General features: G+C 31.5%; 2 protein-coding genes across 2 annotated transcripts; both read right to left on the bottom strand.

Moving 5' to 3' along the window:
- Positions 1-26: 26 nt before the first annotated feature.
- On the bottom strand, positions 27-12,044 carry LOC132737725 (uncharacterized). The gene is made up of 14 exons (XM_060725059.1): positions 11,870-12,044; positions 10,374-10,608; positions 9,273-9,592; positions 8,790-8,879; positions 7,718-8,275; positions 7,278-7,442; positions 6,254-6,466; positions 5,821-5,915; positions 3,754-4,787; positions 3,315-3,435; positions 2,642-2,906; positions 2,371-2,460; positions 1,786-1,935; positions 27-1,348 (listed from the first exon to the last, which is right to left on the bottom strand). The coding sequence occupies exons 1-14, from the start codon at positions 11,879-11,881 to the stop codon at positions 1,211-1,213; spliced, it is 3,486 nt and encodes a 1,161-aa protein (XP_060581042.1). The 5' UTR covers positions 11,882-12,044; the 3' UTR covers positions 27-1,210.
- Positions 12,045-16,798: 4,754 nt separating this feature from the next.
- On the bottom strand, positions 16,799-23,445 carry LOC132737724 (uncharacterized). The gene is made up of 5 exons (XM_060725058.1): positions 22,180-23,445; positions 19,223-19,955; positions 18,364-18,474; positions 17,635-17,666; positions 16,799-17,310 (listed from the first exon to the last, which is right to left on the bottom strand). Exons 1-5 carry the CDS (start codon positions 22,564-22,566, stop codon positions 16,906-16,908), a joined length of 1,668 nt encoding a protein of 555 aa, XP_060581041.1. The 5' UTR covers positions 22,567-23,445; the 3' UTR covers positions 16,799-16,905.
- Positions 23,446-25,554: the final 2,109 nt, after the last annotated feature.

The following is a 25,554-nucleotide window of genomic DNA, read 5'->3' as shown; positions in this document are numbered from 1 at the left end:
AAATCAATATAGAAATGAATAAATATACATATTTATTACATAAACGTCAGTACTTTTCATTCCTATATTACTTCATTGTTACAATACCTTACAATACAAAACAATCTCTTTATTTACTTCAAAGATATGCACATACAGCATCCATGAATAGAATTTAATTATAACAATATTGAATTACTAAAATGAATGATTCATATAAATGAGTGACAAATAAATACTATTCAATTATAGCCAAAATACTTAAAGATCCTGTATGTTTTATTCAATTAAGGTTGTAACCACACTTAAGTGAAATTTTATATATGTACATGTATATAATTATGCTTCTAAAACAATTTTCGAACATCGAATACTATGTAAAATATGCATTGCGAATATTTGTGCACATTATATTTAATCATTAAGATATATGCATTCATGTCTTATTGAAAAATTTGGCTGAGACTTTATAGAAAATAAATTTCAAATTACCTCCCTTTATTAACAAGAAATGTTAATTCATTATATCTTTACAAATAATGCATTTTTGAACTTACAATAATGATAAATCTTCATTTGAGCATTATATTTATGATATAAAACCATAAAAAATGAGTTACAGGATCTTTAAATATCGCCACATCTTTCTCAAGTGACATTTATAATTTTAAAAAATTGATTGATAGACCGATAATATTCAATTTCCAATCATTCTTTTCCCGATACATTGTAATATGTGTAGATTTTTGGGCAGATTGTCATTAAAGTTCATATTATTTATGAGTGAATTTAAAATTTCTAAATGCTACAATGAAAATTATAGTGCCCATATTTAAATGACATTGATTCAGGTACCAACAAAAGACAATATTGTTTCAAGTACCAAAGGTACGTTCAAAATTATCTAGCGCGCAAGATCAACAATAATAATAATTGTTTCAAAATTTCGTTATGATTTTTGTACCAAAATTATACAATGTCGATTCAATTACTTTAATTTCATAGTAATGTTTTAGTGTCAAAATAATACAAAATTGATTGCAATGCCTAAATGATGTCACAATATATGTCCAAATATTTACAACAGTAAATTCTAATTACATTGTATTGTATATCAATATAATGACTTAGTACCAACATTTCACAATACTAATTAAAATTATTTTTGCAGAATATTCATCGAACGTTTTTTATGAAGTACTATATGTAAATATTTTCATCACTTTGGAGGTCATTTTGTAGCTTTCGCAATTTCAGCCAATAATTTGGCAGTAGTAATTCTAAGTCTGGGATCTGTCCTTAAACAATGTCTGATAAAGGGTTCAATTTCAGTTCCGACCATTTTCAACAGGTTTGTTTTACGCCCATCCTGAAAAAATGTGAGGAATTTCAATATGCTTAGAGTAAAGTGAGTGCTATGTACCATATCAGACAGATTCATGTGTTGGCACAATATCTATGAAGTTCTTTCATTTACTGCTGATTCATGCTTACACATAAAACATTATGAAAATCCTTTAAACTACCCTTTTAATTCGAGTCATTCACTTGATTTGTTTTCAACTTTTTAGGAAAAAACCGTCTCATGTTAAAGCAAAGAAATAATAAGATGATTTTTTTTATTTCACATATTTCATTCTTGCGTTTTTTAATTGGTATACGTTTCTAAATCATAATATAAAATCATGCATACATATAAAATTACACTGTACGAAAGCTGCATGGTCCGATGATTTTTAATAGATTTAATTGTTACTTTTTTTATTGGTATAAAATACTTATCTAAATTATATTATAAAATTATACCTCATTGTACGAAGGCTGTCTGTTCCAGATTTCCCACAATACTAGCCCTAGGCTAAACACATCAGATGCCTTACTGTGAAATGTGTTTGCCAAAGAAATCTCCGGAGCCCAGTAAACGCATGTTCCTAGATCTTGACCATTTGTGCAAATCTACAATTGAATTGGTGAAATTTTCGTGATACACTAATGCATTTGTCATGATTCACTTCGATTTGGTCTATTTAATCCATATACTAGTTATCACAAATGATTACATGAAAGATTTAGGTCACAGATACAATAAGCGCTATTGCAATCGACAAAAATCATATAACACACAAAACTATTTTTATCATCTAAATCCAAACTACATCTGTTCTATCTGTTAACCATCTTATAGACGTTTAGGATAAAATCATCTAGTCTGCAATAAGCATACGAATGTTAAGCGAATGTCAGAAGTAAAATAACTTCACTTTTCCAGTCTTCTGTGAAAAAGACAATAAATTTTAGCCAGATATAATTACAAAAATGTACTATAAACTTTCTGAAGCATTTATTTATTCTAGAATAAATAAATAAATAATGAATAAGTAAAACACCAACTGCTTTCTCCGACTTTGCACAGCCAACATCAGAAATAACCACACTTAAAAAAGCTGCTGTATGACCACTTGGTTCCATTTCTTTTTTGACCTAACATAAATAGAAAAATGTCAGTTATATATTCATTACACACAATGTGTCATTCTGAACAAGTGTTTATTCGTACATAAGTTTAAATGAAAGAAAATAAACTTAAGTGTATTATATTTATCTCATTATTTGCCATTAATCTTTATTTAAAAAGATGTTTTGAAACAAACAAATAAATTACCAAGAAATTTGATGGTTTAACGTCCCTGTGTATTATGTTATTTTCATGAATAAAGGCAAGTCCTTCTGTGCATTGTTTTGCATAATGAAAAAACTCCCGTTTGTGTTTTTCATCGGAGTGCGATCTTGGGGCGGATATGACATGTCTTTTTAAGTCTCCACTGTATCGTTCCATGACAATACGCAAATTCAAAAACCCGTCGGTAATAGAAATTCCAGTTCCAAGAAAATTCACCAGTTTGTCATGCCGTTTCGCCGACAGTTGTCTGTAAGAAATATATGTATATGTATAAGTGATTAACATATATATATGAGTTAATCAAGTGATGCGCAACCTAGATCTAAAACTTCATCAACAAAATTAATATTTAGAACATCATTGGAGTCTCAGCATAACAGATGGCAAATATTTGTCAAAAGGAATTAAATACTACTGATTTTACAAGTTATGACCTTTTTATTCCATTTATGTTCATGTTTGTTTTCTACAACACTGACTTCTGCTATGATTTTCTCTCTCCTAAATTCACTAGATTCGTGACAGTGACAAGTGAAAACTAAACAAAATAATGTTTTAAATATGACGAAAAAGGCATCTGAAAAACCTATCTGCTTTAAAGAGACAGACCTGTCGCAGAAGAATAGCTTTATCAAAAATAAAATTCCAAAGTAACCTTAGGTAGAAGCATTCTCTATAGCCGTCCAACTTGGCCGGTAAACTAGTACTGTTGTCTGAAGTGTCAAGCTTACATTTGAACTCTTTTACTGCTACACACTTGTCGTAATCAAAACTGCCTAAAATGAAATGGGTAATTGCTAAAAATGACTACGAGCAAAGAAATGTTACTGTTATCTAAACGTAATTGAATTATGTACTAAATATGCATCCCAATTAGATAGTATTACAATTAAAAAAACAACAGAAACATAAATGATTGTTGCAGTTTTATTTTTCATGACATTTTAAGTTCACAGCGCACATTACTATTGGAAGTAGAGAGAAAATATAATGAACTGATTTTTGAAACACTAGAAACAGACCGTTTTAACTTTAGGTACCTACAGTACTTTATTGAAAGTGTATTAATATTTTCAATTTAGTATAATACAAACCAGAGAGCGTTGCTTCATAAGTACACGCATTTGTTCCTTGGTCTATTGTACAGCGATTGCCTTCTTCGTTACGTATCCAAATAATGTCATCTATTTTTGTGAACTCATGCTGCATAACTTTTTCTATGTAAAATTTCATCATGTTAATGACGAAACGTTTTGCACATTTCTGACATTCTTCATTCTTATTACAGGACATTTCTTGAAGTAGCTCAGCGACATGTATTACTTGGTCTATCTGAATGTTGACGACCTTATTCTTTGGCTCTCCAATGAAATACTTTAAGAGAGGTGAGTGTTTCTCTTCGCCCTCACCAAAGTCGTTCATAGCCATATCTAAAACTCTTTTTGTTTCCATCTTCATAAACTCTACTTTGTTTTCTTTGAACTTTATTCTTTTTGCATCATTCCTTGTTTCCTGGATATCTTCTATAATTGATTTTCCAAATAGTCCTAAGGGGATAAGTGGAGCCACCATTAGTACTAATGGATTAACAAGAGGTACTGCCCGTATACTTGCGCTGATAAAAACAGGTGTTAATAATGTAAACAAACCTTTTCTCAAATAGGCATCTTCTTTTTTCATTTCTTCAAGACCGAAAATTGCTTCTTGTAAGGTCTGCAACTCTTTGTCAATGTGTCTATACTTATTATTCAACGACTGTTCATGGCTTTTTTTCAATTCCGAAGTTGCATACATTACTTTTTCCTCCACTTTTTCGCCTATCAAAGCGTATATGGAGTTTATTAGCTCTGACCAGTCGATATTGGCATTGGGGATTTTATCAGCTATCTTATTTTCTTCCCATATGATAGTTTTAAGTTCTTTTTCATTACGTTTGAGTAGCTCTGCTAGCTCTTTCCTCGCCTTTCTTCGCAAATCCTTGTCAGACTTTTCTGCAACAATTTCCCGAAGATTCATGGCATCCTCAATCGTTGTTCGGAGATTTTCATCTAACTTGTCAACAACTGGTGAAGCTCTTTGCCCAAGCTTGGCCATCGTATGAGCAATTTCTAGCATTCTTAAAAGCCATCTATGATAAAAAAAAACACCTAGGATTTACTTTAGTTTACAAGAAATTTGTCCGTGCCCGCAGTACTTAAGCTTCATAACTTTATGTTAGTTACACATGTTGTCTTCCATAGATGTCATTAAAGAAGTGTTACATTGAATATTCAATATAGGCCAAAGCGTATACGAATGTTCCAAGGTCTTCAATTGTATTTCACTCCATCAAAATGTTAAACGTAACTTAGCTAGTTCTTAGCGGCGGTGGCAAATACAATACAACTAATTACACATGAATTGGCTAAGTCAAACCTTCAATGCAAAAGAAACTAAAATAGCAATATTGACAGGCCATTTGGGTCCCAGTGTCTCTATGTGAAGTTCGATCAAAGTTTCTTTCTTGCATACTAAAGTACTCAGACTGTACATAAAAGCCCTGCAAATGTAACACTGATCTAGAACGTTGTGGTTTTAGGCGCATGAATGGATTTAGTCCGAATCATAAGCAAGGGTGACTTTTGTAAACTTTTTTAAAGACATTTTATCTTTATTCCATAGTTTTGTAATAATGCTGCATCCCTCCCAGACCCAAGCCAGTAAACAAGTAGGGTAGGTAGGTATATTTTAATATTCTTTTACCTAAAATATATTTATCAAACATATCTTTTTTGTCTTAATTTTACAGATTTAAAGAAAGAGACTGTGAACGCTTAACATCTGTTCAAAGTTTAGAACCAAAGTTTCAACGTTTTATCTAATATGGGTTCACTCCTCCGTAGAAGACGAATGATTTTTTCCAGATACCAGTATATATATTTCTAACAAAACGAGACAAATATAAGATAATTTTATGTGATTATCATCGTCAGATTCTGCTTCTATGTTTATTTAAATCATTTAAATCATTTATTGTTTGGCAATAAAACTTTTCGGGAAGCAGTGATTTTTTGTTTGTAATGGATGGGTGAAAAATAATATGTTAATACATAATACACAATAATTTAACATATAAGACAAGTCAGAGCTAGGTATGTTGACTGTTCATGGCACATACTTACATACAATGCTCCTCAAGTGTAATTCGTATGGTGAACAACAAGAATTCTCGTATCCATTTTCTTCTTTCCTTATCATTTATATGATGTTCTAATTCCTGCAACAAGTGTTTATGAACTATGTATTCAGACCACCAGTAAGTATTGCCGACAAATATAAATGCCAATAACGTTTATAAATAAAAAGTAAAGTAGACATTATTTTAATAAAATTCTATATGAAAAAAACCAACACTATTACAGTAAAACTAAGCATTTCAGCAATTTTATCTTGGTAAAGTGCATCATATCACTGTAAGCCTTCTTCGTCTCGATAAAAATGTTTCTTTACAAGCGTCTTCATGTGTGTTCTTGTATATATATGTGTATTGCTAAAACAGTCAGTTTCATAGAATTATTTTAGTGAAATTATGAAATAATAGAAAAAGTCACTTACAAATTTTGCATGAAAAGGAAAAACATGTTCTTTACAAACAAGTGGCCATATTTCGATGAGTTTTTGTAGGACTTCCTCTTTCAGGTCATCTGATTTTTCTTTATCGTCTAGAACTGCTTCTGTTTTGTTAGCAACAAAACGTGCCAAATTGGGATTAAAATTCATGTTTCTTTTCTTAAATTCTTTTTCTATATCAGTCATTAACGCCTTGACCTGAAAGAAGCGTAAGACGGTGATGAAAAAAGTTGTTTCCGAGTGTCTGGTAATGTTGGCCTTTATAAGAGGGTTATCATGACCAAGAAAAAAGTACAGCAGTTCTTAGCTATTACCAGTTTCTACTTTATTTTAAGTCCAATATATAAATTTTACATTTCTCTTTTTGACAAAACGAATTCCACTTTATTTTACATTTACTTTTATTTAAAAACATCTTTATGGATTTAACTAGCAACAATGTCGAGCATGATTGAAATCTCATTAACGAGATCGATCAACGTTTTTATCAATATAAAGGATAAAGGCTAAAAGAAGTAACATTTGGTGAGATAGTTGCTTAACCTAAACAGTCCGTTTAAAAATTGCTCACTAAACTAGTAAGGTCATTTTCACTTTTAACAAAAAAATACCCAAAATTTTATGAAATCTGATAAGACACCATTATCCCCCAGCAACGAATAATATTTTCATTCTTTAAAAAAGGCAACCATAAATTTTGTAGCAGAAAAATAATGATTTCAAGAACATGTTAGATGCTTATAGCCTCTAACAAAAAGTGTTGGATGTCATTATTTGTCATAAAAGTAGCATAATGTAAACAATGAGGTATTTTGAGTTCCATATAATATACTAAATCATAATAATCATACTAATTATATAAGACAAGTCAGGTAATTGGCAAGTGAGTTTCTTTTTGAAAACTTAAATTAATTGCGCAGCAGAAATATAAAAAAAAACACACTGTAGTATAATGGACCTTTAAATCACAGCAAAATGATAAAACGATTAAACAAAACTCTATCATTACCCCTCTTTTCTTCACACCCGAATCTTTACTGGCATCTATAATGAAAATGAATGACTGGCAGTTTTTACTTTCTCGTATCATACCAGTATACTCGGGACTGTCAGTCTCGTCCTCCTGCAGATCTATACCAGGACAGTCCAATAGTACAAACTGAAAGTCCCGCTCCTAATAATAGTAAACAGAGAAAAATATATTATGTCCCTTTTCTTTGTTGTTATTCGAATATACGTATTCTTTAGTTAATATCATCAAATTTACTAATTAGTTAAATATTTGTCGGTGTAACCTGTATGCTTTAAAAGCAACGTTTTATCACTGTAGTTAATTGTCAGCAAAATAATTTTGTAATATATCAAACTTACTGAATATTAAAATAAGTTACTGTTATGTTTAAGGAAATATTTTCTTACATTGCAATATAATAAAGATAAAAAAATTACACGAGAACGGGTATGTTCCTCAGCAGTGTTGATATTTTCTGGAACATCTGATGGCATCTCATTTTGACTCTGTTGCAAGGTCTCTTTCCGATAAGTTTGGTCTAAGTCACCTCCAGACTGTAAGGAATCTCTACTTTCTGAAGATCTTCGACTGTCCGTTTGAGTAAATCTAAGATCGTCATCGTCTTCGTTAATATCAGCATCGGAAGCGTATTCCTGTTCTTTATCTCTTCGTTTCTCTGGTTTTAATGGTACAGACAAAAAGTTCTTTCTGGTACTGTCATAACTATTGGGTGCAATGTCACTTGCATGTTCCACTGATGTTGAAACGATTTGTTGTCCCTTTACCCCATCATTTTCTTGTGTGCGATGTTCTATAGCTTTATGTTTGCTTCTTGGAATACTGTCTTCTTTTGTTTTTGAGACATCAACATTTGAATTAATGGTAGTTTTTGGTGTTGTTTCGTCATTAGATGTTCGAACTTCTTTAACATATGTTTGATGACTGTCACGTGGTGCATCAACTTCCTCTCTTTTGAAGCTTTCAGCATGCGGTCTCTGAAACAAGTCGTTCATAGATTGATAGACAATGATCAAATAAAAACGCTTATAAACCATTGTAACTATAGAATTAAGCAAGTAAGTTTACAACTAACTTTAACATTAAGCATTTTACGTTGATACATTTTGCAAACGAAAATAAATAGCAAGAAAACAACCTAAAAAGGAAATGCTTTAATGGTAAGTAGTTGTTCTATTTTCTCACTAAATATGTTACGTCTAGATCCCTGAATGAACAAATTCCACTGTTAATGTCCTGCTATTTATCGAGACCTAATATGTCAATGATAATCACGTTTCTTATGAAGTTGTAGTATATAGAAAAAAAAACTGAGTTGGTATTGACATTACTGATATTTGACGGGGGAAAAAAACACAATAAAATAAGGACTCATGATAATACATAAAAATGAGTAAATATACAGTTAGATTATGTCTCCCTCCTAATCATAGCTCGACACTGACATCCAATTTGTTATAAAAATAAAATGAACTACAACTCAAATCTTACCTGCAACCGATCAATAAAGTCCTTTGGAAAATCAGAAGGTCCACTATTTCGTCCATCAGGTTGAGGAAGTGGCCTGTTTTCATGAATGTCCTATAATGAAAAGATGCATTTGTTGTTTCTCAGATCATTGACATTCATTCCCATAATTCAAAAAGATCATTTAAAACCAATTAAGAATACAGGCTTTTTTACTCATTTGAATACACATTTAAGTGAATTGATTAGATGAAGCCTTAAATCGATTAAAAATGCAATCTTAAAATCTCAAATTACAATGCAAAATAAAATTGCTAAACTATTTAACACGAAACATTTAATACCTAGAACTAAATGACAATATAAACAATGCACGTCGTTTTAATTTATACATGATTGCAAATAATTAAGGCGCATATTCTTCACATGTTGTTACAACAGTATTCTACTTTGGTATTTTTGAGGTCATTGAAATTCTGTGAAAAATTCGTCTATATTGAATCTTACGTCAAGAATATTTAAAGGCCAATAAATGATAATTCTTTCAACTGTTCGATTTTGTTTTAACTTCTTTTCATCTTTTTTGCTATTGTATTTTCGTGTTTTGATACATTCCCTGAGCTCTTGCCATGCGCTATTGGAACTGTCTTCGTGTAATGTAATACATTCATCCTCGCGCTTGTCCTCAAACTTGAGAACTGCAAGCCGTGTGGAGCAATCATGGCGAATCTCGCATGCAACATGCGTAACCCTTCCTCTGTCCATTGGTAGGTACTCCCCACCCATTTGAATATTCACAAACGTTGATTTGCCAGCGTTGAACTCTCCTGGAAATGTAAATGCGGCTTTATTTTTTAAACAATGACCGTATAATAGTCATTAAAATAAAAGCACATTAACCTCAGAAATGAACCAATTTTATTATGAGGAAAGAGCAAACATTTGTTTTATGATGTGGTAATAATAGATTTAGGATATGTAAGGTGATTTTCACCTAAAATAAAACGCTGCTTGTGACATAATTTGAGATAAAGGTAACAAAATGTGAACAACGTGGTATTTTTCTATACAAAAAAATTATAATTTTAATAATTCGAAAAACGTTACATAGAACCAAAAGATCAATCAGCTATATTGCAAATGTGTACACTTAATGAAACCGTAAAAGAACACCAAAAATAAAAAATGAAATGAAAAATAGAAATTAGAGCAGTTTTTGGGCTTAATGCGTCTTTTAATGCATCGTGCTTCTTACAATGGTAATGATCTCTTTATTGTCCTTTTTTTATTAACAAACACAATGAAACAGCATTTTAATTTCTTATTTAAGTTATCGGTCCTAAAGGTTCTATATGAAAACAAGTTACTAATATTAAATTACATATCAATCATTATCGCATATAAATGATACGTTCAAAGATACATTTGTAATTCAAGCATTATGTAACGGCCTTGTACAGCATTATCTAATCTTTTGAAATGTACTTAGTCATAGTTTTATCTTCTGTGATTGACAGTGACATTCGATCTTTGACAGTAATGAAGAGAGTCGAAATATGTGTATGTGTGCGTGTGTGCGTGCGCGTTCGTGCGTGCGTGTCTACTCACCTGTTACAAGCACGCCTATTTCTCTTTTAGTCATCTGTGTAAGCCTGTCTTCGACCATTTTTATAACTGACGTATTGTTGACAGGCTCGAGGTGTAACTGTAACAAAGGTTGGGCGCATAGTGGAAGAATTTTTCCGTTTCTTAACGCTTCAAGTACATCCCTAAATATCCTTTCACATTCTGTAGTAAGTGCGCCCAAGTTAGCAAGCTCTTGCCGAAACTCATTTGTACTTTCCTGTATAAATATCATAAAAAATCTGGATTATACTTTATACGCTCTTTTCTATACGTACGGTACATATGATATATAGTTTAAACCGTTATAAATGTATATTATCATGTGTCACGATGAACCATAGGTATTATCAGATACTATTTCTACATGTAATATGATACTGAAAATATATAAAATACATTCATACAGACAACAATATATATTTGTACATACATTACATACATATTACTTTAACGCTACCAAACCATTACTTGGGCGAACCATTTAACATTTTGATCTAATTTTTTCCAGCCAAGTAACAACTATATTAAAAAAATATACATTTAGTTGTCAACAAAATAATTTACTATCCGGTTTGTTATAGAAATTTTAAGGTCTATAAAAGTATGGAGGTTTTAGAGGATACTTTTCCAATCTAAAACAGCTAGATTTTTTATGATGGACTAATTCTGCATTGAATTAACAACAGTCTATGTTTTAAGGATTTTAAGATCAAAAAGCTTTATCTTATACCACATATGTATAAAGTCTAGCCAGAATATAAAGATATGCAGCTGAACTTAACAAAGACAAGAAAGTATTGCCAACACTCAAGTGTTGAAAATTCATGTTTCATCAGGGTACTAGTTCGCCATTTATTGTACTGTTTCATTTTTTTTTAGGATTCATCGAATGAATCGCAAATCAATCTAGTTAAAAAATCGAATAATTAACTACCGATTCTTTGAAAAATCATGTTTTTATCAAGGTATTAGTTCGCCATTTATTGTACTGGTTCATTTTTCATTTATTTATTTATTTTGTTCGGGGATCTAGTCATAATTAGGTTTAAAACTTTTATTAAGTTTTACAAAGAAATTGGTTATCGAAATAAGTGCAGTGCTAATATGAAAATATTTTCATCGTTTTCCCGCACTTCTTTCCCATTTTACCTGAATTTTAAGAGTTCGTGTGCAAAATCAATTTTATTATAAGCTGCATACAAATAAAAGAAACAACACATCTGATCATCAGGTAAAAGATACAATTAACGTATTAAAGATATTTGTGATCGATATCTATTAGATATAAAGATCTACTTCTAAATATTGTTAAAATAATATCGTGCGAATTACGTTCTGTTTACGTCGAGTCAAGAGCAAGAATGATGCATTATCTAAACTAGTAAATCATAGTTTACCATCTAATAAAGTAATTTCAGCAATTCACAAACTATACAGCATCTGAAAATCTTCTTTCCGATAACAAAAGATTAACCTACCTCTTCAGCCATAATTTATATATGTTCTATAGTGACTTCTAGCAAGTGTCCATATCGTAGAATTCAGTCATACCCATGTGTTTCTGCGTCTTGTGGCGAGCATCCGAATGGTGGTGAAATAATATCAAAGGTAGTATTGACTGGGTATTAAAAATAACGATCAGGAAGAATAATTAATTTGTATACATTACATTACATTTATTTATATACATACATTTTTATTGGTGAAGATATGTAATACAATAGGGTGTTATCTATAAACATTTGATATCTATATTTAGAACATAGTTATTGTAATATATAGAACGCTACAACTTCTGTTGGTTACAATACACCATTGCTGTTAGAATGGCTTTTTGAGTTTGTTTCCATTAAAAATGTAACCTTAAATCGGGTTTTAATTTATTAACACTAGCAATACTGTATATTGTATGCATATATTACACATACATGTACTTTAAATGAAAGTCTGAAACATTATTTTCGAAAGAAAGATGATATGTGGCGATACAGCGCTATAAAAGTTCCTTTTTCCCGGTGCCTTGGTTTTGGTAAAATTAAGTATAAACTAAGTAAAATGTGAGGTCAGAATGTTCATCCGAGCAGTTTGGCAGAGCCTGTTAGTTGCCATATAGTTACATATTGTTCAAAGTCTTTCATATCGACAATGGACAATTTTAGTCAAAACATGACACATTTTGAAATCTCAATTTGCATAGAAAACTTTTAAAGCCTTTGTGTGTGCAATGTGGTAAACGCAATTGACCATGTCTTTCTTTAAAAAAAAACCGCACAAACAAACAAAAAAGAAACAAACACAGTTCAGAAAAGTCTTGAATTTTGCAACTCGGTCCTGATGGTCATTAGAAATAATGGTAACATATGTTCTATTGTAAGCTAAGTCAAAAACTGTTCAAATAACAACTTTTATTGATAAAAGGTTTATTCTACAATTTCTTTATTCAACTCTGAAGAGCACTAAATTTGCTAGATTCAACAATAAAAGTTTCCATGAAAATATTACAAAATGCTCTTGTCACTAGTTTTCGCGACTGTCAGGATTTAAAGCCAAAATGCAAACTGAAAACAGCCTGTCATGGCTACTTATATAGATTCTGAAAAGGCCAGGACTTTCACAATTGACCAATCATAACATTTCATTTGGCCTGGCAGTCTGGCAGGAAAGACAGGAATTTCTTAAAATGGCAGCCATTTTGACAGGAATAATTTAGAAAATGTAAATTAACAAAATTAACTAATAACAAAATATGCAATAAACACTTGAATTACATGCTTAACTTGATGCACTTAAGATCTGGACCAAAAAATATCATGGTTATAGCTAAGAAAAAATAAACTATTGATATAAAAGATTCCAAGTGCCAGGAATTTGAATTTTCCCTCCTGACAAACTTAGAGGTCATACCGGTCATCAACATTATTATGAAAAACAGCAATGCCAGCTAACTATTTGGAAAGTAACTTATGTCTTAGGTAATTAAGGATTACATTCTATGTTCTTACATGTAAAATGATAAGTATTTGTATATGTTTATGAAAATAAATGCATTTAAAGTTTTAAATCAAGGTAGACAACTCTCGTCGGCCATTTTGATGCCAGGATAAACAAAGTAAGTAAATAAATCATTTCTTGAAGTATAAACCTCCTTAGTGTGCCTTATATAGTCCTAGAGCCTCAGAATGTCCTATATCATGGTCTTAATTCCTTCATTTACCAGAAAATTATCTAAACAAATAAAATCAGCAAATATGAATGGCTGAGGCAAGTTCAGGAATCCTGACAGGTAAAGTTCAGGAATCCTGGCAGGTAAGTTTTAAGCATTGACTGAACAGTATTACCTCACTTGTCAATAAATTATGCTAGTTTGATGTTCAAATTGTCATAAAACATAGTTTGTTTTAAACTGATATATTCATTACAAGGTCCTGAAAGTAAATTATTTGATAAATATTCACAGTCCCTTACACTCTCCCCCTCTTAAAAGAAATAAAATACTTTTAAATGTTTTCTGTCTATTTTTCCCATTTTCTTCTTCTGTATGGTTGATTCTATCTGTCATTTTTATTTACGTTAGAACATGACTAGTCGAAACATCTTTGTTGTCAATAGCATGGATACAATGTCAGCATCATTTCCTTATTACATGAAGTTCCTGCAGGCTTCAAAGTGCAGAAAAAGTCTTTTCATTCTTACAGTTTTGTTTGGATGTTAAGTTAAAGAAAGTAATAGTTGTTAATAAATCTTCCTCAGATGTGGGTAACTGAACATCTCCTTATCAAGTATTTATCTGTATTATTTCTCCAATGCCTCTGTCACAAATATTTCTAGTAATTCATATAAGCATTCACTCCTTCTCACTTTTAATTTCTTAAAAAATTTACTTGATTCCAAAGATATCCTTATTATTTAATAATGTTTGATAAAGTGTATTGTTCACAGCATTACAGCAAATTGAGATAACCACTTCCACAAATAATACTAATTATCATTTCCAAGTACAGTTCAAAAAGACCTAAGAGATAGATACTGAAACCACTTACCAGGAATTCACTCTTAACCATTGCCTGTCAATGGTTTTGAATTCCAATGGTTAAAGCGATGCAATGTATAATTGCAAAAAGGTTCGCAAATAACCATAATCCACATAGTGAAACATGGTTGATCAGGCCATTTCCAACTATGAATTTCAACAACACCACACAGAGCTCTGTGATTCACTTCAAAAACGTCACATTAATTAATTTTGTCATTTCAGTATCAATCCCATTGAACCATTGTACATGATTGTATAATTATGTATTACAGCTAACTCCCATCTTTGCTTTACTTTGTTTCAAGTTCATAGAACCATATTTTGAATTGAAGCTGAATGAATTACTACTACTCATGTCTTTATGATGCTCTACTTTGTATCATTCCTATTGAACCATTGTATCAAATCATAATTAATTACTATAAGTTAATATTAATGTCTGGGGCTTCTGGTGCTTTACTTTAACAGTCATAACATTATAACAAATCAACAGTTAACTTCAAATGTAACCAATAATAAAGTTCACAGTCCCTTACACTATGTCGTCGACTATAGATAAGTGTGTCTCTCAACGCGTTCGACTCTCCCCAGGGACTTTAAATTTATTAGGTGAGAATACTATCTGCTTAACATACGGAACTTCGGGGGTTTTGAAATTATGCACGTGAGTGGCCGAGGTCTTCCTCCATCAGTTAAGATGTAAATTCTCCATATGATCTTTTATAAAACTGACAGTGTCGATGAGACTAAAACACATAAAATATCATGTGCCGAAAGTTTAATGGACACAGTTCTCAACGTGTCTTATTTTAAATATTGTTATAATTGCCCAGACACAGACATACACTGCAAAATCACTTTTATCAATGATCTATATGCGGCTAAAATATATCTCTGTATGTGAGAGGTAGGATGGTTGTTATATTTTAATTTTTAATTTATTCATATTTTTAGGTTGTTGTTGTTGTTGTTGTTGTTGATGATGATTATAATGTTGATGTTGATTATAATAATATTACCACAACTGTGTCACGTAAACCATCATGTTATCAAATGTGTTACTCAACCAACTACATTTATCTAGTTTCGTGTTTATTGTTCAAACAAAGAAACAAACATTATATAATTGTGTATATACCATGTTAATGCGTCATTCATTTGTGTATTCCATTAGCCCTTGATATAAAGAAGGAAGCAACAATATCATTCTTTGTTTCTTTTTAAAGAAATATGAATCGAGAAACGTCCTCAACAACTGATTGTAATAATGTACATGAATTAAAGAGATTGTTTAGAATAATACCGCTTATGAATAAATTAAAATTCTGGAAAGAAGAGATTTTTGAACTCAGAGAAAACATATCATGTGAAATTTACAGACTGGGTCTGATGAAAAATAATATACAGTGTTACAACTCTCACACACCCTAGCACCGCCTACAGCATAATTCAGTCCTCAACACTGAAATTATTGGGAAAGCAAAAAAAATGTAACAATACAAGGATGAAATATGGAAGAACCCTTAACATCAGCTATCTAAATCACAAATATTTTTTAGAAAGGAAGTCTATAACCAAAAATAGGTGAAATTTATGGTCATGTTTTGTTTGTCTATTCTTCGGAGATAATAGACATTCGAACCTTTTTAGGATTCAAGTTGAGGTATTTTCAAACAACAGTTTTGCACTGATCAACAAAAATAAGCCTCAAAAACTGTGGTTGAAGTTGTTGGTTCGTGAAATTATTGCGATGCAAGCTGAAGCTATTGTTATATCAACGTTTCACGTGGTAAAGGTTTTGGAATTGCACTTTAAGTCCTAATTTCTGGTGAAATTCAGCAATTAACAAACTCTTTAAACGGTTATCCAGTCCAACACTTTTAAGTGTTGAAAATTGAGTACTAGTATCGCTCAAGCCGGTGCTAGGGTGGCATGAGGGATGTTGCACTTTTTCATTATCCCTCATGTACAGACTCGATATCAAACCGAATCAGCAATTTTCATGTAATTTTGTTGTGAATAATGCTTCCGAGGGATCACATGTTATCCAGATTTTTAAATCGCAGTTAACGTCATAACTTTTGGTAAAAAAAAAACAACATTCATCTGTTTGCAAACTCTATTAACTGATAAACTGTCAATACAGTAAAGCAGAGTGTATCAACACAATTTGGGATGATTTAATTATCGCAGTAGTGCATAAAATATCAGTAAAATGTGTTAGATGGGCATGAATTGTTGAAATAAAGTAAAGCATTCGCTGAATTAATTTCACTTTGCAGTGAATGCAAACAGGCATAAGTGGTTTTGGTAGATAAAGCTTTAAACATCAGAGGAGGTTGCATAAAGGTTACTTTAAATTATAACAAATGCATTCAAGTAGTAAATAATTATATAAAATATTTATACTTCATATTGTATAATGTAAAATTATCAAAATAAACTGTATAGGAAGAATCACAAAACATTGTAGTTTTACATTTAATTATTCATCTTTAAACTCTCCCTACAAAAGGGACATGGGTGATTAAGTTGTATTGCATTTGATGTTTTCTTTAACACGTCAACTGAAGCGTAAATCACATCACCCTTGTCACTTCTTTCACTAGTGCTACACTCAGTTGATTTAAACTTAACTTCATTTAATTCCAAACTTTTCTCGTATGTTAGATCAGTGTCGATATAACATATAAATCCAACGTTCTCGTCTTTCGAAGGTTTTTCTCTTATACTGGGTCTTGACTGTTTCCCGCCAAATTGTTTCCCGCCAAATTCTAAATCCTGGTCAACGGCACCAGAAAATGCTTCGATTCCAAAAAGAATTTGTGAAGCGGTTGATTTCATCCTTCTGGAGAGTTGTGAAATGTATGTTTTAATGCCATTATGCTGAAAATGTAATCAAAGACATTATCAAAATATGAAATCATTCAGATCAGTCCTTACTTCATACAGCTTCAAATGCGTTTGTAAATGTTTACAAGTAAAATGAAGATATAAACGATTCATTATGTAACATCCTGAAGCAACGAAGATTCAGTGAAATATCAAGTTATACTACTATAAGGTAACTCATTTAGACTTAGTATGTTATACTCAATTGTCGTAAGCAATATAAGATTATAAGCATTTTGGAATGTTTACAGTTCATTTATTTGTTGTCAAATCGTGTGATAATCAACAACTTATGTGATAATCCAACAATATCTTTACCTCTCTTTCTGGATGCAGATTTGTAGTCCGAACTGGAAAAAAGAAGAGCTTTCAAATTATGACATTTTACAAATGACAGATTGTAATATCTGTAAAGTATCTGTAATACATAAAGTCTTTGTACAAACATATAGCGCCATTTTAACTATTATTACTTGTATGCATAAATTTAAAACATATTTCATGCGATATATCGTGAACTACTTGGGAATAAGTGTACGTCATCTCCGGTCTGCATAACCGGTTGAAACTTTAACATCTGTGCGATATCGGACTTTGTATGGTTATACTAAAGCAATTACCGATAATATTTTACTCGTGACTTAGGAAAAATAAACTTATTTAAGTTTGTTATACATGATAAGATGTTAAAATTGGCACATGAATATGACATTTGAAAGTGTATACATGTACTTCCAGTATTATCCAATTTATTTTTCAGTATCTTTATCGAGTTTAGGCGGTGAATATGAGAGCAATATATTGCTGTGCTTCGTTTAACTTCATCCATAATGCCTTATATGTATTGAAACTTTGTTACCAAGCACGTAGCTCTTAACAAAACCAAAGTTTAATAGCCCTTGCACTTATGTGCACTCTGACAAAGATCTAGATTCTGTGGTAGCTAAATGTTTGTATTTTACATTTAAAACTAATAAAATTTGAATGGACTGTTCTGAGATCCCAGCTGGGAAAGTCAATTAAACAAATATAGCAGTTTAAGCTTACGTTCATAATCATTTGCAGAAAAGAACCGTCTCCGTTGTATTGGCCGGTCACTTGTCTTGCTGTCTGAGTTGACCGAGGGTTCAGATAAAGTGTGCTTTAATGAACATTCGTCTGAAAAGAAATAGATTATTATTTCAGGTTTTAGTTTTTTTCTATTTATGTTTCATGTTGCCGTTAGTATGAGTTTGTATAAGATATTTCAGGTGTCTGAATAATACAGAAGAACGTTTTAATTGAGGAAGGTATGAAAAGGTTTAAAATAACATGGAAAGTTGATTTTACAATGAGATTCAAGTATCTATAAAGTATTTGGTTTTTAAGAAAATTAAACTAAAGTAGATCGAACTGAAATAAGTGTCAACACAACTTTCTCAACACGTTCACTCTTATAAAGAATACATATATATGGCTCGGTGTATGCTGTGATCAACGTGGTAAACCACGCTAAGGGAAATTATATATATGTACACTACATATATATGCAAATAAAACAATTTTCAAACATCGAAGAATATGTAAAATATGTACTGCAAATATTTGTCCATATTATATGTAATCATTAAAATAGAATCTATATACATTCCTTCTTATTGTAAAATTTGACTTAAACTTTATAGAAAATAATTTTTTTAATACCTATTATTATTTACATGAAATGTTAAATTCGGTAATATCTTTATAAATAAATGTTTTTGGAACCTACAATAATGATAAATCTTAATTTGAGCATCATATTTATGATTTAAAACCACAAAAAAATTGTGTTACAGGATCTTTAAAGCATTTGTTAGTATCATTGTTACAAAAAAGGCAACACTTTAAAGATCGTTTATTTTATTTCCACATAACAGAAAGTTACCATGTTTTTCTGGTAGAGGTGGGGTGTCTGGCAATTCTTCAACTTCATATCTGAAAACTTCTGTATTACTTGTTCTGACAATCAACGGTGTATCATCGTCAGTGTAACGTAAATATAGCTTCTGTTCTAAAGAATCATATGCACGATCATCACTTACAGCCAGATCTACGTATTCACCGGAGGAAATAGAAGATGCGCGTCTATTACTGTCCCTTTCAACTGGTATATGGACATAGAATGAATTTATCACATTTTCTTTTGCAGGGACAGCAATTAAATCACAAATATTATCTTCATCTTCATCCACTTTCCCAACAACAAAATGATCCAGTTGTAGACCTAGCAACTCTATGGGGCCTGCTAACATGACCAACACATCTCTCGCATCGTCATCGTCAACGGAAATTACGTCATATGGGTTAATATCTAAAAATTCCACAACCTGGGGTAAGGGTAAATGCTCTACGAAATCTTTTAGATTGTCTTTGGTCATATCAGGGACTTTTGTAAACTGGATTGGTGCCAGTTGCCGGAATGCTAGTTCTCGAGAGTTTTCGCTATCTAAACAAATCAGATACGTTTCCCGTGATCCTCTGACATTTTGAATACTTTTGGTAATGCGGTCTAGCTCGAGTATTGTCCCTTTGTAAACAATTTGTGTCGTCTGTATACCCGGAGAGACGCATACTGTATCTTTGTCTACCCTTACAAATCGTGGGAAGTCTTCAATTACCTGTGGATGTACAGTAATATGATATGTTATATACATCGTGATAAAAATATTGATACATACAATTTATTGCCACAAGATTTAACAATGATATTCTGAGCATCTGGTGATGCTGTAAGCTGTTCATATCCATGGTATGGCATAATTTGCCATACACTAGCCGATTATAATTAATGTTGCGTATTTACTGGCAATTTCTGTTCGTTTTTCATTTTCAAAAAAGTTCATGCCTAACTTTAAAACACATTGAATTTTCCTTTAATTAATTAAGTGAACCTTTAGGCTGAAATTTTCACCCGAAATGACATGGTCTTTTTGCGAACTTTTTGATCAACCCTCTATTACAAAGATTAGGCCTACTGTATACATGACATATAATTATGTTGAATTTCAAGTGATATACAGCTGATGATAAATTAGTCATACATTTAACTAGCAAACGTCATGACACTGCGGCACTTGAAATAAGCAGGAAGCTTATTGTTGTTTTGATACTGTATAATTAATTGCGTAATTGACAACCGTTGAACATTAGTGTTGTTATTTGTTTTATTTAAATCAACTAATACAAAATGCATTGCAATAAACAAGTGAAAAAGTAAATATCCGTTCATAAATTTCTGTAATAAGCTTCAACGTGAGCTTTGTGGTCATGAAGAATGACTTAGCCAAATGTATAAAATTAATTATTATGTATCGACAAAGATACGGTTGAAGAATTTTTCTCATGAGCTATACAATTTCTTTTCAAAATTATTATGTTTCGGTATGTAAATAACATGTTTAGTTGTTATGTTGTAAGGTAATGTTGAATGAAGCTGTAGATCTTGTTATGCTGCGTGAATACGAAGAATATATAGCACTTTATAGCACATGTATAGTCCATTATCACATGAATTGCGATTGTATTATAATTATTATGCAAGTAGAATTTTTAACGAAAATTGGCGAAGTTGCGATTGATCAACTCATAAACAAATAAAACAAGAACATGTTGTGAGTTTAAGAAATATTAGGGCAGAAAAAAAACATCGGAAAAGGCAAATTTATCGGGTTAGGGTCATGCAGTTTATACAAACCTACGTACGCTCCCTTCGCAGCTCACTGAATACACTCACGCTACTTCAGAAAGTGATAGTGGAACATTCGACCGATGCGCAGGAGAGTAATACAAGCCATGTATTTTTTTTAAAGTTACGTCGTTTTTTATATTACAAAGGTTGGAGAGATCAATACGTTTCATATCACACATGTATGATAATATAAAGTTTTTATACATTGTTGAGTACACTAATAAATTCAATTGGGCGAGTCCACAGCCGTAAAACTATATTGGACGACTGTTCTCAACCATGTTTAATGTCCTCTTTGTATTTTTCAACACCATGTTTAACATTTTGACAGAACTTTGTAACTTCATTTATATTAAGGATTTGATATGGATTTTGTGCTCTAAAAACGAGGCTAGAGGGATGTGATTTGCATTTGATACGGATCTTTTGGACTGTGGAAATGAAAACGATGCTATAAGGAGTGTGATATGGACGTTTTGTACTAGGGCAATGAAAACGAGGCTTAATTGATAAGATTACACACAATAATGATTTCTATTGGAACATCACCGGTACAAATGCTAAAAGTACATACATGTAGCTTTGAGTTGACATTGGTGTGAAGAAAAGTACATAATGGCTTGGTTCATACCATGTGTTTAGAATTAATCATCCATGAGACAAATGAAAATGAGGGATGTGGTGGCCTAATGCTTTTATAGTTGGTTACTCATCCTTGCGGTTATGAGTTTGAGACCTACCGGGACCAGGACCATATTCCTCATATATGACACAAGTACTGGTTGTTTCCAGAACTAAGAATGGTCCGTAAGAGCTTCAAAAATTCATCTCAATCACCAATAAACATAAACGAGGACATAGGTTATATTTATATCTGATTTGAAAGGCAGCTAGATCTATTAGGTTCTAATAAAAAAAGTCTTGGATCATCGGTTATTTTTATATGGGTCACTTTATTAATGCCGACTTTTCTTCTAAACATTTAATCTTAAACTTAAAAGTTTCACATGTCAATGAGAGTTATAATTAGACTTCGCTTTGTTCCAGAGTCTGTTTGTTTTTAGTATGCAAATGACAGCAAATTAAAATAAGGTTACAATGAAGTTGAAAGTCTTTAATTGACTATATTACTTAATAAGGCATTGTTAACTCACCTCTCGAATATTGTAATATGTACGACCACCAGTTCTCTCATATAACCTTATTTTCCCGCCATAATATAACGGTATCAGGATTTCTGACCCGACCATAAGACTATGGCTCCGTACAAACTCCGCCCCTTTCTTCAATTTAAACCAATCAATGTCATCTAAATCCAAAATACGTGCACGGACAAAACATACGCACAAGTTCTTCTCGAATTTAATCCTGCAGCCTTTTGACTTATTCCTTATAACGTCACTTCCGTAAGTATCCTCCAGTGTTGAACCGAGCGTGTCGTTGGCGACCTTTAACAAACATGGCATTTTAAGGATATCAAGCCCAGTTTTCAGGTCGTATTTCATCATAGACCATTTTAAATGTTTCCTCCTATGAGACATTTTAACTACGTCATTTTCATGCCAGTATACCAACGAATTTTGACCATTTCACTTAGAAATCACAACATTATAATCGCCACTTTCTAGGTTTACCGAGTGCATGTTTAGATAATTGAAAATCCTTTTGAAATTAATAAATAAACATCAATCTTATTCATATCCGATTGTGTAGCAAAAATTTCCAAAGCTTGCATTTTTTACCACAAATAAATTCTCTTTTTGACTTCGTTGTTGATACTGTGATAAAATAGCACACACCTTTGCATATCATTTACGTATACGGCTTTTTGACATTTAAACTGTTGTTATCACGATAAGGTCCACCATGAATGAAGCCTTCTTGTATTTACCGGGTCATTACCATTAATGCAAGTAATATACACATGTAGTTGTTTACAATTGTGCTTAACATTAAAAAAGCAACTCAAGATTATCGATCAAACAATATCCTTTCAACCTTGCATATCAGATCAATTTGTGTTATATATCTCCTTTAAAAATACCGCAGATAAGTTAACGTGTAGTTAAACACTAAAACATTTAAAAGTACGTAAACACACTGTCCAACGTCCAAAACGTTCTTGTTAATGTAAATATATTTTCCTCATTATTATTTTATAACACATAATAACACATTAAACGGGTTCATGTGAAAATGTTAAACGTTCCATTTATATGTAGATGCTCAGTTAGCATGACTTTCGCTAAACAGTCTACTTGCGCGTAAATCTGTGTTGTATAAACTTTTAGATGACACTGAGTCAGCGTAACGCAAACACTTGAGAGATAATAAACATGAAAATAATAGAATCTAAGATGTTATCGCATTTATTTATTTAAACCACGCGCAAGCTTGCAGAGTAAGACAAAAAAGCATTAATGTATTATTAAAACCCTATTTTCGATCCCGCTCCCAACATACAATGACGACACATTGAACAGTAGCATCAAGTTACAATTACTTCAGTTAGACTAGCCCAGGCTATATCTTAAGTAAGCAAAGTTATCTTCTCCAATCCATCTCAAGACGTACACGATTGACCAATGTCAATTATCCCATTGATTGACTAACTCAGGAAGAGGTTCATTGAAGGTGTGGTCGCTGTTATTTGGATGATGTTGTATCACTTTTATCACCTACGAACTAAGGAAGGACCGAAATGATGTCAAAATGAAAGAACGGTAAGGGCGCCAATAGTATGCCAAGTATAAATAAACCTAAAACAGCAAAAGAAAAACAACATATTTTGTTGAGGTTGACTCCGGTTTCTTGAACTCAACAGATATTTACCCTTTGGTGATATGTGTTTAGATTGGATTTAATTGAAGTACAGATACATGCATATTATTAAATACAAACACAAAGAAACTTTCATTTTAGTTTACAGTACATTAATTTTGACAAAGTTTATAAGTTACCTTCCTGAATTTAGGATTTTGTTGTTGTTGTTGTTGTTGTTATTATTATTACTACTATTATTATCAATATAATTATAATTATCATCATCATCATCACTATTATGTAAATTATTTACTCTAGAGACGTATGCATATACTTTATAACTCTCAACTTGAAGATGTCAACCGAAAATATCTACGACAACATTATTTTTATAATATTTAAAGTCCTTTTTCATTGGATAACCGTAACGTTTATTTAAGCTATGTACACGGCTGCTGTCAATTTATTTATTATTTTTCTTTTTTCTCAAATAAAGCGATTGCGATGTACTGTAAATTCGTTATAATGATTCATTTTTGATTTTGAAAAAAAAAACTTGATAAAATTTAAGCGTCTGCACAAATCAGACTATTGCTGGAAGACGCGTATGAATATGGCGCATATGAATCTCAAAATTAAGCATAATATGTGAATTTCCGCTGATCCATATGGGCGCTATTTAACTCTATATATGAAGAGAAAATAGGTTAATCGCTGAGTAAGTTTTCATCTTTTTAAACATTTATATAAAATTCAAACCTTTTTTTTTTTAAAGAAAATCGAAATGTGATTCTACCCTCCTGACTTTTCTCTATATTAAACCATTTTTGTTTCGGACTGTTTATGCAGTTTTCGTAAAGATATTCTTTCCGTCGTGGTTCTGGTGTGCTCAAAACATGCAATGCCTATGAAGAAAATGCCTCTAAACGGACTCAAAATACAGAGTTAAAAAAAAAATCTTACCAACAAACGATTCTTAACATTCAAACCAACCCTTATTGAAACATTTATTGAGATTTGGCACACAAAAAAATGCCGGTCAAATTGCCGTGACAAATATGATGAAGAGGATCAGTAAATACATATAATAATCATAAATAAGAACTAAAATAACCATGATAAACATAAAAAATAACTTTTTAATATCTATTTTGATAAAACATCACGTTTAAATAACTTAAAAACAAGATTTCAAGATTTTAAGATTTTATCAAAAACCAATGCATATAGTAAGCATAAGGTTATGAAAGGTTAAAAAATAAAAACATTATGATAATGAACAGTTATTCAAAAGTGATTAACGAAACATATATTCATAAAATCATGAACATTTTGACTAAGAAATATTACACATATATAGGTATTTATTTAATTTGGTATTTGATTATACTCTTTGGACATAAATGATTATGATTATAGATAATTTATACATGTATGTTGATACAACCAATACACGGGAGAAGTGTTACACGAGGGATGGAGTTCTTATGATAACTTGTTAAGGAGTTCTTGTGATAACTGTCACGGAGTTCGTCGGAAAACTATTGTATATACTGCAAAACACTCGTCAAAAATGGTAATTTTCATCGATAAAAAGTGAGTTTTAGGTGCTAAATTAAATTTTAATGATTAAGCTTGCCTTACATATTGTATTATGTGTCAAAAACTAATTCATAGTCCATTTTTCATCGACTCTTGCTTAAAATCTTGTAGTTTTGAGTAAAATTTTCAAACTATTTGCCAATTCGCAAGTATTGACTTGTTTA

The sequence above is a fragment of the Ruditapes philippinarum genome, unplaced genomic scaffold (assembly GCF_026571515.1).
Source record: "Ruditapes philippinarum isolate M1 unplaced genomic scaffold, ASM2657151v2 ctg5777_1_1_1_1, whole genome shotgun sequence".
In the NCBI taxonomy this organism is placed as follows: Eukaryota; Metazoa; Mollusca; class Bivalvia; order Venerida; family Veneridae; genus Ruditapes; species Ruditapes philippinarum.
This window is presented reverse-complemented; position numbering and strand designations above follow the sequence as displayed.

What these genes read in the sequence shown, in the direction of transcription:
- LOC132737725 (XM_060725059.1), bottom strand. An exon ending in CGGGTGTGAAGAAAAGAGGG is followed by an intron (nt 6,467 to 7,277) that starts GTAATGATAGAG and finishes CGCTTCTTTCAG; the next exon opens with GTCAAGGCGTTAATGACTGA. An exon ending in TTAAACCATCAAATTTCTTG is followed by an intron (nt 2,461 to 2,641) that starts GTAATTTATTTG and finishes TATTTATGTTAG; the next exon opens with GTCAAAAAAGAAATGGAACC.
- LOC132737724 (XM_060725058.1), bottom strand. Translation starts at nt 22,566, where the DNA reads ATGTCTCATAGGAGGAAACATTTAAAATGGTCTATGATGAAATACGAC. An exon ending in ACCTCTACCAGAAAAACATG is followed by an intron (nt 18,475 to 19,222) that starts GTAACTTTCTGT and finishes ATTTCTTTTCAG; the next exon opens with ACGAATGTTCATTAAAGCAC. An exon ending in ATCTGCATCCAGAAAGAGAG is followed by an intron (nt 17,311 to 17,634) that starts GTAAAGATATTG and finishes TTACATTTTCAG; the next exon opens with CATAATGGCATTAAAACATA.